We start from the raw sequence: 15,802 nt of genomic DNA on the forward strand, positions 1-15,802 counted from the left end.
ACCAACCACTGGCTTCTGTTACACAATTATGTGAAACTTTCAATCACTAAAACCCATTCGTTTTCCTACGTTTACCCCGCAGGACTACCATCACAATATCTCTTGGCAGACATGATCAGTTATGAAGCTCCACCCCGGTGACAGTTTCCACCTTCGCTTGAGTGCGCAAAATTTGTGACATGTTGGCAGCATGTTTCACATCCTCCACAATCACTCCGCATATCGAGCAATATGGGGAGTCATGCCCGAAGCGATAAAGATATGCACGATATACGGATTAGGTGGTAGCTAATTCTCCATGTCTTCATTTCATCCACATTTGAGACAATTCTATAGGTTTCGCCTCCTGTTGATGGATCATCCCATCCCTTTTGTCTTTTGTCACTCCAGAATGGATTCAATCCATACTAATTGCTGACGGCAGGTGGGTGTTCCAAGATATTGCAAATATATGGTTTACTTGCCAATCCTGATCTTTACGAAGGGTTTCTTGCTCCTGCTCTCTGCGAACAGAAGACCAGGGTTTACCTTAGAGGATTTAATTGTCCAAGTTACTTTGTTTAGTAGTCACTCGGATCTTCTCTGGTAAGTGAATTGTGGCTACTCTTTCAAAGGGCTGTAAAGTCAAAGTGTCGTTGTACCAAACTTTTTGGAAGACGTTTTAGGTTCATTGTGCGAACCGTATCAAAACAACCTCCCCTAAAGGCACGAAATATTTAGGAGCACCTAGTACGGTTAAAGCTTCAATTATTTTGCCTCATTTCGCAGAGTGAAGGTACTTCTCATATTGATAGTTACCAGCACGCAAAATATATTTTCCTCCATTGTTGTCTTCGCAATTTTTGCTGCCGCACTTAATTTTCTGTCCTTGCAAAATATAACCCTGTCTGCCCTGTAGGGTTATAATGACAGTCATTGGGGTCATATATATTCTCTATATATTTTATATGGGGATATGGAAATGCTTGCTCGGTGTAAAACAAAATCTTATTAAAATTGGTTCAATGTCTATCTGTCTGTCACACCCGATTTACTCAAACGGCTGAACCGATTGTTACGAAATTTGGTGAGAACATCTGTTCTATGTGTCCCCTTAAATGAAGCGAGGGGCGCCATTTTGTGTTGAATTTTAAGGGGAGCTCACCATACATGCGAAAGGAGGGTGTCATTTTTTTTTCCCAGAATATGGTCATGTCGGGCGCCAAATGAAAGGGTTCAGTTAGTACTTTTCGAAACTGATCTTTTTTTCCTGATGTTGGGTAAAACCTAGGGGAGTTAGGGACAAAATGTGGGTCTCAAAAAGTGAAACAGGTCTCGTTCTAAGAACCCACGCAACCGAAAAGTCTGAAAATATCACAGCGATGCAAATATATGAAATCTAGGCCTCAAAATACATCCCATTCCGATATTTTCACAAATAAAGTTAATAATAGTATATTACCATATTTTGTGTTGGAAATTTGACGGAAAACCCCCCTTAAGTTCATTCCATGAGTACAAAATTTGACAGCAGCATAAACGATAATATAAGACATAATCCTCAAAAGTTTGAAGGCAATCTGATTTCTTCTTTTCCTTCAGCTTTTGTCCCGTTCAGAAGCGGGGTCGGCTCGTCGTGATCGGTTTCGCCATTTCGCTCTATTGAATGCCTGACGTGGGTGCAATCTCGAGGCTTTTAAATCCCCATCCAGCGTATCAAGCCACCGTTGTTTCGGCTTTCCTTTTGGTCGTTTACCATCGACTTAAATGTTCAGACCAATCTTGGCAAGTGAATTCTCGTTAGCACGAATTGCGTAACTATACCATCGAAGACGCTTCTCTCGCAATTTTTCCACGATCGGTGCAACCCCATAACGATCGCGGATATCTTCATTTCGGATGTGATCAAAACGTGTCACGCCACTAGTCCAACACAACATCTTCGACTCCATTACCGCAAGACGCCGTTCATTGTCTTTTATAGTCCGTCAACACTCAGAACAATAAAAGGCAACAGAACGGACGACGTTGGGGTAAATTTTAGATTTGAGACGTTCGTTGATACGTTGATCGCAAAGAACACCAGTTGTGGAACGCTACTTCATTCAGGTTTCGTTAATGCGTGAAGCAATTTCATAACGCAGTTCTCCATTGGCTGATGGCGTTGATTCGAGGTATTTAAATCGCTCAGTTCTGGGCAGATCACTGCCGCTGATAGTGATTGTGCCTGTTTCATGGGGAGCGGTCGTCAAAAATTCAGTTTTGTTTAGATTCAATCTGAGACCGTGTTGAATGAGGCGATCATTCCATTTTTGAACAAGTTGCTCGAGATCATTTTTGCTATCAGATGCTAGGAAACCATCATCTGCACAAAGCAGTGTGTAGGACGCTGGACGTTTGATATCCCGGGTGACAGTGCCCATAACAAGAACAAAGAGGAGTGGTGAGAGGGCGCTTCCTTGATGAACACCAACAATGTAAAGAGGGCGATGCTTCTCACGGTATTTCTCCATGAGTAACGTATTACGTCAGTAGTTCCGCAGTTTTTGACAAATCTGGCTTGATTCACGGGTATTTCAACGATTTCCCGAATACGGTTGTCAAGAATGCGTTCAAAAATCTTCATGGTATGGGAAAGTAACCGGATCGGACGATAATTTGAACATTCTGCTGGACTACCTTTTTTTCCATATTGGAACAGGGGTACTTTATTGCCAGTTAGATGGTGTTCTACCTTCCTGAAACACCCGATTAAAGAATTCACTGGGCCACAGTGTTGGGTCCCAGCTCTTCACTTTCCAGAGCTCAGAAGCAATGTCGTCAGGCCCTGTGGCTTTCCCCGATTTCATTCGTTTTATTGCCTTCTCGACTTCAGTTGCGCTGACAGTTAAGCCCTTGAGTGTTTAACGTAAGTACCTGTCGTGGAGACTTAATCCTACGGTCCTCTTCAGACATGGATTGATTTTGTGACCACAATCAGAGCCCCGCTGAGACAAGCAACAACGGTGCCAGTCTATACCAAGTGCATGGCTTAGCATTCATACTGGCGGATGCAAGAATTACCTAAATCTCTACCGAACTAAGGAGTACGGCACCCGTGTTGAAACGCAACACCACGCCGAGGCCCGAAGGTCTCTTCTCGCTTGAGCACAACCACAACCACCATGAAACTTCTATTAGGGGGGGCAATCGCAAACAACCGAGCTGTACTCACATACAATGGGAGTTCACCCGAAATATGAGAGTCCAGGGGCTATCCCGGTTCCCATGGTACCAGTATACCCCGAAAAGTACTAATTGAGACCTTTCATTTGATACCCCACATGGCTAGATTCTGTGAAAAAAAATTTGCACACTCCATTCACATGTATGGGGAGCTCCCTTAAACTTAACACAAAATGGCGCCACTTACTGCATGTAAAGGAAACACCAGATTACATACTCTCATTAATTTTCATAACAATCGATCTAGCCGTTTCCGAATAAATCGGGTGTGACAGACAGACAGACGGACACCGACTCGATTCTAATAAGGTTTTGTTTTACACAAAACTTTAAAAATAGGATAGAAGTGGAAATAGAAAGAGAAACGTTTGTCCATTTCAATTCAATCGTGGCCTATGTACATGAAGGCTACGTACCTATATAATTCTACGTAACTTCAGCTCCTCATTTGAATTGATTGATTGATTGTTACTCATCAATGCAAATTTTCTCTACTACTTGGTCGCTGGCTTCCCCTTAATCAGCAGCATTCATTCCCGGCAACTTTTTAAAGACTCAAAAGTTTCATACAAAATCAATCAGTAATTCACTATAAGTATTACGCGAATATTTGACCAATAGGTGGCCCTTATTTCGGTTGTCAAGCAAATTTAATTTGAAATAGTAAATCTACAATTTAGGATAATTATCTTTTACATGAAACATTCTCGTTTTGACTTCTTTTATTTAATTTATTTGTGTACATTTTAACTCAGAAATTTTGGTAAAATCTATAAAATTCTATATCAGCTGATAAGAACTAGTATAAAACCAATTGAAAGGGTTGCCCAATTTCGACGAATTCCAATTGGACGTCTCACGAACTGGGCGAACCATCATAAGAGCACATTTCAGATGTGGCCATTGTAATTGCATCACGGGCTAAAGTGCTGTTCCGATTCTTCACAGAGCGGAGATTCAACGAGTCGAGGTCTTACAAGTTTGTTAACAAATTCGAGTTGATTTAAAGTCGAGTGACAGTTTAAGTTAAACGTGTCGTTGTTGTAACATAAAATAAATTAAATTTCGCAAAGAAACCATGTTGACAGCCGCTCGATTTGCTTCACGCCTGGCGACAGGAGGCTCCGGGGACTTTGTCGCCCGCAGAGCGTTCTCTGGCATCCTACAAAATGTAAGTGACTATTTTCAATAGTGGAGAGTTATTTTAATTCTATAACAAGGAGAAAATGAGAGAATTTCGTGGCATATTTGTGGTTTTAAGTTCATATGACACTTGGATTTCATGTCGCGCAATTGGAAGGTTCTTTTGTTTCGCCGGGTTTCTAGAATATTTCGTCGGCACTGTACGCTTGGCAATGTACCCTAATCGGAACTTATTTTACCTTTTCAGCACGCTGCCCCGTCGTTAGCTGCATACCAGACAAAACATGGACAAATCAGACACAAGTAAGTGCACATTTCACCGATGAAGGTAGAATTCAGACCGGCCGGGCGGTCTACGCAAAGGGCAGATCTGATAAGATTGCGGGCAAATGTCAACCTTTTATCGACGATTCACGTGTATTTCTATCTATCGTGTTTAATCTGGGGGATATTCCTTATTTGGAATAATGTTGGGGAACCAAAGGAATCGCATTTTACAATAATTCTCATAGGTTTCATCACACATTGGCGGAACTGCTGCTATTACATAACACGTGACTTGTGCGGTTTTTGGTTAGGAGTGAATGCCGTAGAAATGTATCGAGGAACAGATGAAAGTGATTGCAGTGCACAGGTCATGTTTACTCAAGGAGAAGCTTTCATTTTCAAGAGGATCTATTTTGGGGAAATTGACGTGGAAGCTGTCATCAAAGTTTGATATGATGTTGCTCTGTTAAAGTCGTTTATCTATTTCTTGCGTTGCCGAAGGAAATGAATATTATTTAATTTTAAAAACGTAATGCATGTCAATCTTATCGGTTCATTCAAATATAATTTCAATGCCAATAGATGAGGAACAATTCGGGCTAGCAATAGACTACTCTCAGGCTCTTTTCAGCTAATCAACGTTCAAAACTTCCTTCGTTATTTGATGGGGCGGTTTTTTGAGCTCTAGTTATTTTTCTATGTGCTTGAAACCCTTGGCAGCTAAGTATTGGTTTGGGGAAAAAGTAATGTCGTATTTGTGATCGATTTTTAACGCTTTATTTAACATACTTGGAATTATCCGATGGAAGTCAAATATGCGAAATTTTGTTCGCAAACTTGTTGCCATTTAGAAGGCAACTCCATTGTCCTCCCTTATAAAGCTCTCCCACCTTATTTGCAAGAGCGTTCTGCATGGACGAGAAGAGATGGTAATCACTTGGTGCCAGGTCCGGACTATACGGTGGGTGCGATAGGACATCCCATACGAGCTCCCGTAGTTTCTGGCGGGTCATCAAAGATGTGTGAGGTCGAGCGTTGTCCTGGTGGAACAGAACACCATTCCTATTGACCAATCCTGGCCGCTTCTGGCCAATCGCCTGAGTTGCTCACAATAGAGGACCGAATTGAGGGTCTGGTCATAGTTGAGCAGCTCATAATGGATGACTCCCTTCCAATCCCACCAAACACACAGCAAAACCTTCCTGGCCATCAAACCGGGCTTGACGATGGTTTGGACCGGCTCGACGCACTTCCACCACGATCTTTTTCGCTTGAGATTTTCGTACAAGATTCACTTTTCATCACCAGTCACAATTCGCTTCAAAAATGGGTCGAATTCATTCCGTTTCAGCAGTGCATCGCAGGCGTTGATTCGGTCCAAGAGATTTTTTCCGTCAACTCGCGTTGCACCCAAACATCCAGCTTTTTTTTAGAATCCAATCTTCTGCAAATGGTTCCAAATGGTTTTATGATCGTTATCCAGTTCCTGGCCAATCGAGCGAATGCTCACATGCCGATCTACTTGGATGATTTCGACCATTTTATCGGTTTCTACGACGATTGGCCTACCAGTACGGGGTGTATTCACGACATCCACTACATCAAAACGACATCGATCGAACCAACCCTGTGCTGTGCACAAATTTTTTTAGCCGCCTTCGTTGCATTTTTATCTCTCAAGTAGTAAAAATGTAAAACATGACAAATTTCTTCCTTGGTGGACGCCCTCTTTGACGCGCTATAACTTGAGACTGAAACGTATGATCATAAAACTGTCAAAAAGACACATGTAGCCCAGATTGTCGTCTTCAAATCGCCGTATGGTATGACCCGATGCGATAAATACAACACCAGATATGTTTCAGTGACATTACTTTTTCCCCAACCTAATATGTTGCAGACCAGTCTGAAGATTGTCTATTCCGCGTTACTTTAACACTTCATGGAGAAGTTAATTTATTGCTCCGTCTAGCCGTTTGAAAAGAACGAAGAAGGAGATCTGAAGCACGGTTCAATTAAATCAAGAAGTGACGTGTGTTTGAAGTTGGCGATTTGTATTATATATAGGCCTGGATAGGAACGCCATAACTAAATTCAGTAAAAATTGGAAGTTAATAGCTTCAATCAGGAAGGCGTCATTCAAGCATCTTAAAGAGGTGTGGAATTACGGAGATATTGAGGTGTTTTTTCATATGTACACATGCCTCGATAATCAAACCGTTCTTACAATTATATACCCTCGTCTGTCGAAATGCCTGTCATTTTCACCATGAAATAAAGTAGATTTTCTGGAAAAAAAGCTCAGTGGACTTAGATCATCCAATTTTAATGGTTTAGGGCAAGTTTTATACTTGTGTAATGTTCCGTCTTGGTGCAGTTATGTTCCGATCTGATGATAAGAGTGTGTTAGGTAGAACTTTACATTGTCCGGCTGTTTTTATTCCCATTTCGGACAATTCATTTTTTGATGTCTATTTCCTGATCTCAAACGGTCACAGCTGGTTGGAAAATGTCTCTTCGATCGTCGCAGGGGAAGTGCTACCGGTAAGCGATGGTGCCAATAACTCCGCTCTAGTTCAATGATCACCAGTTAACGTATATAATCCACAAAGGGCTCGTTATACATATGAGGGCATGGTAGTCCCCGATGACGACTCTCCGCTCTCCTGGTTTGATTCAAAGGCAGGTGATTGTTCCATTTGTACCTGATTAGATTCAAGTTCAGTAAACTTCTTTCAGAGCTCCTCATTATGCAGTTGCACAATGGTGTTTCTGTCTGTAGTTTATATCGGGGCTAGGTTCGATCTTAAATCATTAGATATCCCTTGCAAGGATTCTCGTGTTGCACTTCCGGTAATGTGCTTCAACTTTTATCGTCCTATACAGCCTAGCACAACCAAGGTGTAACATTTTCCTTTCGTTTGAGCAACATTTTCAGGGAATCTATTCGTTTGATTAATTTAAACAAGACAGAATACCGGAAACTGGACGATTCAAGTATAAGGGTTTTGGGTTCATCTTTTTAAGAAATTTCCTATTCACATTTTTCCATTCATACATAGCTAAAACTCACAATATTTGTTGATGTATTCAACTCCGCCGTTAGTATGAGTTCACTTTATACGACAATGAAGTCAGTCAGGTTTTTCGGTTAGATAGGTTCTGAGAACGAAATCTGCTACACTTTTCGCGGCGCACATTTTGAGCGCTCGCTCCTCTACGTTTCATCCAATATCAGAAAAAAGAGCAATTTCGAAAAGTAATAATTGAGCCCTTTCATCTGATACGCCCCATGGCCTTTCGTATGTAGAGGAGTTCTGCACTTCTGACTTTTTGTAAGTCAAATATGAACAATTGTATGCCCAAGTTCGGCGTTATAAGCCAATACAACTTCAAATTTTGAACCACTGTGAAGGCTAAAACAACGCGAATCAAATATACAGCTCAATCAACTCTCTCCATATTCTATAAATAAATGCAGAGAAGAATTGATTATCTAGATCTTGGATTTCTTAGCACTTGGACTTCAAATTTCTTAGTTGGTATTTTACATCGTCCTAAGTCATATCTGATATTAGTTATTAGTCTCTCCGAATACTTCTGTTTAGAGCACTCCCTGTTGAAATTTTCGAATGTCTTTGCACAGTTTTTCACAACGATCAGTAGGATAGTAAGTTGAGGATAATCCAGGGCAGAAATCAAACTTTCAAAGTGTTCCTTCATGCATACACGAATGTTTTAACTGATTAGCAGGGAACACGTTTCGGGATCTTAGCGATGGCCTTTCTTTATATTCGCTAGGAATAATTTTGGGATTTTAGTATTTTCCAATAATTTGCTGCTAGGAACACTTCCACAGGAACATTTTTTAACCCTTTGGCGTATACTCCGCTTAGTGTGTTGATGGCCGTTATGAATTCACTTCTGTTTGGATGTTATATTGTTATCCGCACTTTATAGTTACTAGCCATTTCATCCAGGAAGTGGAACTTCGTCGAATGTTATTCCGTTAACAATCGTAGTAAAATTTTCCTCTCATTTTATAGACTAGATAGACTAAAAGCCTACCGATAACTTCCTTGATCGGGTCGTTGAAAGATCTTTGACAATTTCCCTTAAATCTGGACCAAAAAATAGAATTACCCAAGCAGAACTCACACTTTCTTGTGAAGAATTTTCTTTTCCTGGTTCACTCAAAATTCTTAACGGGAACATTCGATGGAAGTCAATTCTTCATTATGTTAGCTGCTGAATTTTTCAAGTAGCAGTTAAATCTATTTCGAGTCAAAAACTACGGCTCATAGCAGCTCTAATTATATGGTAGTGAGACATTTCAGGCGAAATTGCCTGTAAACTTGAAATAGACTATTGGCTGCCGACAATCGTGTTCGGTTAATAACGAAATACAAGTTAACAAACTCTCGTCTGAAACGTCTCACTATAATAGAATTAAAGCTCCTGGTGTGTAGCACCAGTCAACCGTCATGTATTTCTCGGAGGATTGTTTTGTTAACTGCTGCCGACGATGTTTTCCTAGCGTCTCATAGCAAAGTTGGTCTTGAACAAAACTTATTTAAAAATGGAATAATCGTCTCATGCAACACGACCTCAGTCTGATTCTGAATAAAATATGAAATTCGCACTAGTACTGTCAGTTGCACTGACCTGACGAGATCTCAGCGATTTAAATATCTCGGACCTTAAGTCAATGGTGAACTGCATTATGAAATTGCTTCACGCATTATCGTATTATCGAACGTCTCAAATCTAAAATTTACCACAATGCCGTCCACTCTATGGTTCTGAGTGTTGGCCGACTATAAAAAACAATGGACAGCGGCTTGCGGTAATGAAGATTTTGCATTGGACCAGCGTAAAACACCATGATCACATCCGAAATGAGGATGTCAATGATCGATACAGGATTGCACCGATCGTGGAAAACTTGCGAAAGAGGCCTCTTTGATGTAATTCGCACTAATGAGAACTCACTAGCGAAGATTGGTCTGAAAATCTAAATTGATAGAAAACGACCAAAAGGTCGTCCGAAGCAATAATGGCTCGATACGCTGGATGGTGATATAAAAGTCTCGCGACTCCAACCAACTCAAGCCATTGACCAAGCAAAATGGCGAAACCTATCAATACGAGTGAACCTCAACGGCACAAAGGCTGAAAGAGAAGGAGGATGGAAGACTCCGCAGCCTACATAACGAGGAAATCTATGAGCAATGTTGCGATCGCTTAGTTCTAGATAAAATCAGGCTTATTAGAGTACGATAGACAGACGTATTGGAGAAAATATATAGCTCAACGTGGGAATCCACGCACCATATTGAGCGAAAATAGGTTATTTCACTGATGGTGAAGAATGAAATGATCTGAAAAATGTATATAAAATTTGACGGCGCGATAGGTGGAGGATTAAATCGCTGGCTTCTCGCTCGCGTTGTCCTGAGTTCGAATCCCAGTCGTCGTGGATGTTTGTGTTCGTCTTATGTTTGTTTTGCTTCTGTGAGCTTATCATTCGCACAGCATTAAGTAAAAATGTTAATGAACTGAAGCACAGTCTCAACTGGTTGGATGTCCTATAATTCTGTAAAGGCGGAAACTGGAGATGAACACATAACACTCTTAATCGTGGGTTTACATCTTTGCCTTGGCTTGCATAACCTTAATTCTAGCTAGTTGGAGTTTTCTAGTTTGGAATTCTTTTAAGACAAGCATTTTGGAGTGCCATCCTCCTGCATGAGGAATGATAGTATGAATCACTAAGATTTACACTGCCTCTAAATCATTATCGTGATCAAAGGCGCAACAACCGGTGTTCGTTCGGTTTAAGTCCGCATTAATATGTTTTAATCGAAAGACGCAATTATGCTGCTTCACTATTTCGTAACATGATCCTTAATATCACACTAATTCCAGAGGATCGAATTCTTTAATGTTGCCTACAACCTAGGGTAATTCTCTCTAAGAAATGATAGATTGCGTTTTTCTACTGAGAACTATTGGGTCCCTTAAAATCAGTGGAATTGATCTGGACTTAGCAACCTTTGATTATCAAAAAAAAATATCTGGACAAAATTATTTCGACCTCTACTGCGAGGAAGATGGGAAAAAGCAAGAATCAACCAGAAGTAATTCATTCATATTATAAATCCATCTCCATTCGATCTCCATAATGCAGAGAATTCGATCCTTTAAACATGTTTTTCAGTTAGAAATATTCCATGAATGGTTTTTATCATCTATCGAGCCCTCTGTTCGTTTCCATTATTTTCCTATTGATTAACTCCCATGTGTAAGGGCACGTCCTTGTTCATATATTGTACAAGCTCACCGCACTTGTAATCTCCTCATTGAATCGAATTTGCTTGTTAGACTCGTATCCTCGCTCCACGGCTCTTGGACAACAGGTCAGAAGTTGTTAATCTACAGTTTTCACTTTTCGCTGGGCTTATACAAAGTAAATAAGAATTCTACATTTTCCAAGGTTGAATCCGCCCAATTGCTTAACAGTTTTGTTGTTATTAAGTAGAAACAGTTTGATTGCACTGCCTTTATTATTGTTTAACAAAAAGCAAATATACCCCTTTAAGTCAGTGAGTTATATATTATCCCATATGCACATTTCGGTAGGTGCACGCTACAGTTGGTGAATTGATGAAGGTAGCATGTAGCTACCAAAATGCGTATATGGGATAATAAATAACTCACTGACTTACAGAAATAGTTTTGTTGTGTTCACTGGTCATACCTTACTGCAGAAAATTAACTATAATAACCGTTTAGATTGTGTTCTGGGTACTTCGATTGCTCACATATCATTATACACAATTCACGTGCCTCAATTTTGACGCATCGAGGCGGTAGTCTAGGTAATTGTTCTCGTGAGATACAAGAGAGGTGCTTCAGTTGAGATGGCTTAGGGGCTGCTTTGGCTTCTTCAATAAAGCAAATTAGCACCTTTTCGACTAATATCTGTAGGTCAACCTAATCATTCTTACGGGGTTTTCCGGAATTCCATGCTCATATGTTTTTATGTTTCCCACTGACATCAAGCCAATTTGTTTCTTTGACCACCAAAATACTGAAAACGCAGAAGAAATACAGAAATTCTTACACAAATTTATTCTTGGTTTATAAATGAACGCTTCAAGAATGAAAAATCAACATTTATTTCTGTCTTACAGATCTGAAGGAGTCAAAGGTGCCGTAATTGGCATCGATTTGGGCACTACAAATTCATGTGTTGCTGTAATGGAAGGAAAACAGGCTCGTGTCATTGAGAATTCTGAAGGTTCCCGTACAACACCTTCAGTGGTTGCATTTACAAAGGATGGCGAACGTCTCGTTGGTATGCCAGCTAAACGTCAGGCTGTAACAAACTCAGAAAACACATTCTACGCTACCAAACGTCTGATTGGTAGACGTTTTGACGATGCAGAAATTAAGAAGGACTTGAAAAATCTTTCATACAAGGTGGTCCGTGCTTCAAATGGTGATGCATGGGTGCAAGGATCAGATGGAAAAGTCTATTCTCCATCACAAATTGGAGCATTCGTGCTTGTCAAAATGAAGGAGACAGCGGAAAGTTTCCTGAATACACCGATTAAAAATGCCGTTGTTACGGTTCCAGCTTATTTCAATGACTCACAACGTCAGGCCACAAAGGATGCTGGACAAATTTCTGGCTTGAACGTGTTGCGTGTCATAAACGAACCCACTGCTGCTGCCTTGGCGTACGGTATGGATAAGACTGAAGATAAAATGTATGTTTTCCCATTTATTTACTTAAGAAATGAATCACTAATAGCTTTACTTTAATGTTAGTATTGCCGTCTACGACTTGGGTGGTGGCACTTTCGATATCTCCATCTTGGAAATCCAAAAAGGCGTTTTCGAAGTAAAATCAACTAATGGTGACACTCTGCTCGGTGGTGAAGATTTTGACAATGTCCTTGTTAATTTCTTGGTAAGTGAATTCAAGAAAGAACAGGGCATCGACGTCACCAAAGATCCCATGGCAATGCAACGTCTCAAGGAGGCGGCCGAGAAAGCCAAAATTGAATTGTCATCATCTCTGCAAACGGATATTAACTTGCCATACTTGACAATGGATGCCTCAGGCCCAAAACACATGAATCTGAAAATGTCTCGATCGAAATTGGAAAGCCTAGTAGCCGATTTGATCAAGCGAACCATTGCGCCGTGCCAGAAAGCTCTGTCCGATGCAGAAGTATCGAAGTCAGACATTGGTGAGGTTTTGTTGGTCGGTGGCATGACTCGTATGCCAAAGGTGCAACAGACTGTTCAGGTAAAAATCTTAAATTGAACTTATTTTCGTGTAGATATTGAGAATTTTCGGTTTAGGATATCTTCGGCCGTCAACCATCACGTTCAGTCAATCCAGATGAAGCCGTAGCTGTGGGAGCAGCTGTTCAGGGTGGTGTATTAGCTGGAGACGTTACCGACGTTCTTCTTCTCGATGTTACCCCACTGTCGCTTGGCATTGAAACACTTGGCGGAGTCTTCACAAGGTTAATCACCCGTAACACAACCATTCCAACAAAGAAATCTCAAGTCTTCTCAACCGCCGCTGATGGCCAGACTCAAGTAGAAATTAAAGTACACCAAGGTGAACGTGAAATGGCAGCTGACAATAAACTTTTGGGAGCATTCACACTTGTCGGAATCCCACCAGCCCCACGTGGCGTTCCACAAATCGAGGTTGTATTCGATATTGACGCAAACGGAATTGTACATGTATCAGCAAAGGACAAGGGAACAGGCAAAGAACAACAAATTGTTATTCAATCAAGTGGCGGTTTGAGTAAGGATGAAATTGAGAATATGGTCAAGAAAGCCGAACAATACGCAGCTGCCGATAAGTTGAAGAAGGAGCGCGTGGAAGTTGTCAACCAGGCCGAAAGTATCATGCACGACACAGAAGCAAAGATGGAAGAATTCAAAGATCAATTGCCCAAAGAAGAAGTAAGGCTTTAGTGTGACTAGGTTTGTTAATATTCGTTTAATAACTCTTGAATGACTTTCTAGTGTGATAAACTGCGAGAGGAAATCACAAACGTACGTAATAAGCTAACAGATAAGGAGAACGTAGATCCAGAAGAAGTTAGGAAAGCAACAACCGCATTGCAACAATCTTCCCTTAAACTGTTCGAAATGGCATACAAAAAGGTATGTTTTTTCATAATCACAGGATGCATATCGGCTGAAGTCCTGATAGACAATCATTTCTATTTTTTATTTCGATTTTTCGTGAGAACTTTATCACATTGTGTTTTGTATATTTCCAGATGGCATCAGAGCGAGAATCCAGCGGCACGAGTAGCAATACACAGGAGGGCGAAGGCGAGAAGAAAGAAGAGCAAAAGAACTAAATAATTAGCTGTTAGTTTAGACAACCTATCGAATTCTAAACATTATAATTTAAAAGAAAATTAATGCGAATTAATTTTAATCCCCTTCATATAAAATTGGCGGTTCCAACCTTGTCTTGCACATGCATCAACGAAAGCGAAATGAGGAAACAGCAATTTCTTCCCAGTCAAATTGTTTTCTTCCGCAAGTCTCTTTGGTTGATTTTTGTTTTATAGAAGTCAAAATACGCGAGTTGCCTCCTCCATTAGAAAACGGTTTAATATTTGTCCCAAACTGTACTTGGAAGCGTGGTCAAATATAGCGAAATTGAGGTGAATTTGTTTCTGTTCTGTTTAATATTGAAACGAATTGTATAGTTGTACCTGATTGATCTTTTAGTTATATTAAACAGGATTGGAATGTATATATGAAAGTATTTGCGAGATTTCGTGAGGAAGATAATTTGACTGGGTTGAGATTTTCCGGGCTTGACTTAGTATCTCGTCTTGTTATTTTCCAAATGAAAAATTGTGCGACATTATTAGTTGATTGCTCCTTTTTTGTTCTTTGTATGTCAAAGAATTCTTTTCAGTTATTGTCATTTATGAATTAGTACCCGGGGTCGATCGTGTAAAATTCGAAAATTTTGCTGCTTCACCCACTAAACTGTTTGTGAGAGATTGTGCAACTTGTAAATTTCAGATAAGATTATATAATAGATATTAGTTTTAATTTAAGTGGTTTTTATTGAATTTCATTAAAATACCATTGTTTCGAAAAATGGATACATTGTTTTTTGTTGGGAAGGAAAGAAACTGCAGATCTATGGAAAAAGGGATCTTCGAATTCACTTTGTTCAATTTGTATTCAAAAAGATTGCGATTGATTCTTCGCATGATATACCCAAGTACGCTCAATACCAGAACCCTTCCCTATCGCCTACTCTTTGAAGACAATCCTGATGGATATAGGAAAACCTTTGCTACGGTTCTGTGTTGCCAATATGTCCAATATTAGCACATTTATGATACCTGTTTTTTGATATGTATAGGCGTATCACATGACTTTTCTCAGTGGAATATTCGGGTTGTCGGGGACAACTAAGATTATCGGCATCACAAGGCACGGTCTATAGCTTGAGGCTGCTGGAAACCCCTAAAGAGATCTAGGTCATCGTAACTATATGAAGAAAACCAGTGGAAATCAGTTTGAAGGGGGGACGAAATGACTGCTCTTGTATCTCAATTTCCACGGGATGTAAACAACTTGACAGTGGATTGGATTTTCAAAGTTCGGATCGCCACGAAACAAATTGGATACAGGAGCAGCACACTCTATTCACTTGCAGAAATTCGTCTGGAGTATACTACTGCCGGCAATATACCAATATTGGAAAATATAGCTGACGATTATACGAAGATGAAACATGAATTTCTAGTGGCGATATATTTTTTGACGCGAATTTCATGGCAAGAAATGAGTTTACCATAGATATATACACGCGGAAGCGAATTCGGGATACAGAATTATGAATATCGGAAAATCATTGCAGGCCACAGGAATGTCTTATTGCGAGGAAAAAAGAGTGCAGATTCATTCTGATTAGTCTTTGGTGATGACGAAGGATCATTAAATGAGGTGATTATCGGAAAAAGTAATTTGGTTTCAGTAAGGGTTCCGAAATTGCAGAACCGGCCAAAATTACTAAAAAAGGAGCAATATTTGCTAGAAATCAAAAGTCAAAACTCAATTAATTACGAACTGCACAAGTTAACAACGTTACTGCCGCCAAGGGAGGAAAACA

The 15,802-nt window shown here is 40.2% G+C and overlaps 1 protein-coding gene across 1 annotated transcript; it reads left to right on the forward strand.

Annotated features, from left to right (window-relative positions):
* Positions 1 to 3,991: 3,991 nt before the first annotated feature.
* On the forward strand, positions 3,992 to 14,783 carry LOC119654191 (heat shock 70 kDa protein cognate 5). Its single transcript, XM_038059387.1, has 7 exons — positions 3,992 to 4,375; positions 4,595 to 4,650; positions 11,811 to 12,389; positions 12,451 to 12,934; positions 12,991 to 13,611; positions 13,675 to 13,815; positions 13,935 to 14,783. The coding sequence occupies exons 1-7, from the start codon at positions 4,283 to 4,285 to the stop codon at positions 14,016 to 14,018; spliced, it is 2,058 nt and encodes a 685-aa protein (XP_037915315.1). The 5' UTR covers positions 3,992 to 4,282; the 3' UTR covers positions 14,019 to 14,783.
* The last annotated feature ends 1,019 nt before the right edge of the window (positions 14,784 to 15,802 follow it).

Source organism: Hermetia illucens, chromosome 4 (genome assembly GCF_905115235.1).
Source record: "Hermetia illucens chromosome 4, iHerIll2.2.curated.20191125, whole genome shotgun sequence".
Lineage (NCBI taxonomy): Eukaryota > Metazoa > Arthropoda > Insecta > Diptera > Stratiomyidae > Hermetia > Hermetia illucens.

What these genes read in the sequence shown, in the direction of transcription:
- LOC119654191 (XM_038059387.1), top strand. Translation starts at nt 4,283, where the DNA reads ATGTTGACAGCCGCTCGATTTGCTTCACGCCTGGCGACAGGAGGCTCC. An exon ending in TCTCTGGCATCCTACAAAAT is followed by an intron (nt 4,376 to 4,594) that starts GTAAGTGACTAT and finishes TTACCTTTTCAG; the next exon opens with CACGCTGCCCCGTCGTTAGC. An exon ending in GATAAGACTGAAGATAAAAT is followed by an intron (nt 12,390 to 12,450) that starts GTATGTTTTCCC and finishes CTTTAATGTTAG; the next exon opens with TATTGCCGTCTACGACTTGG.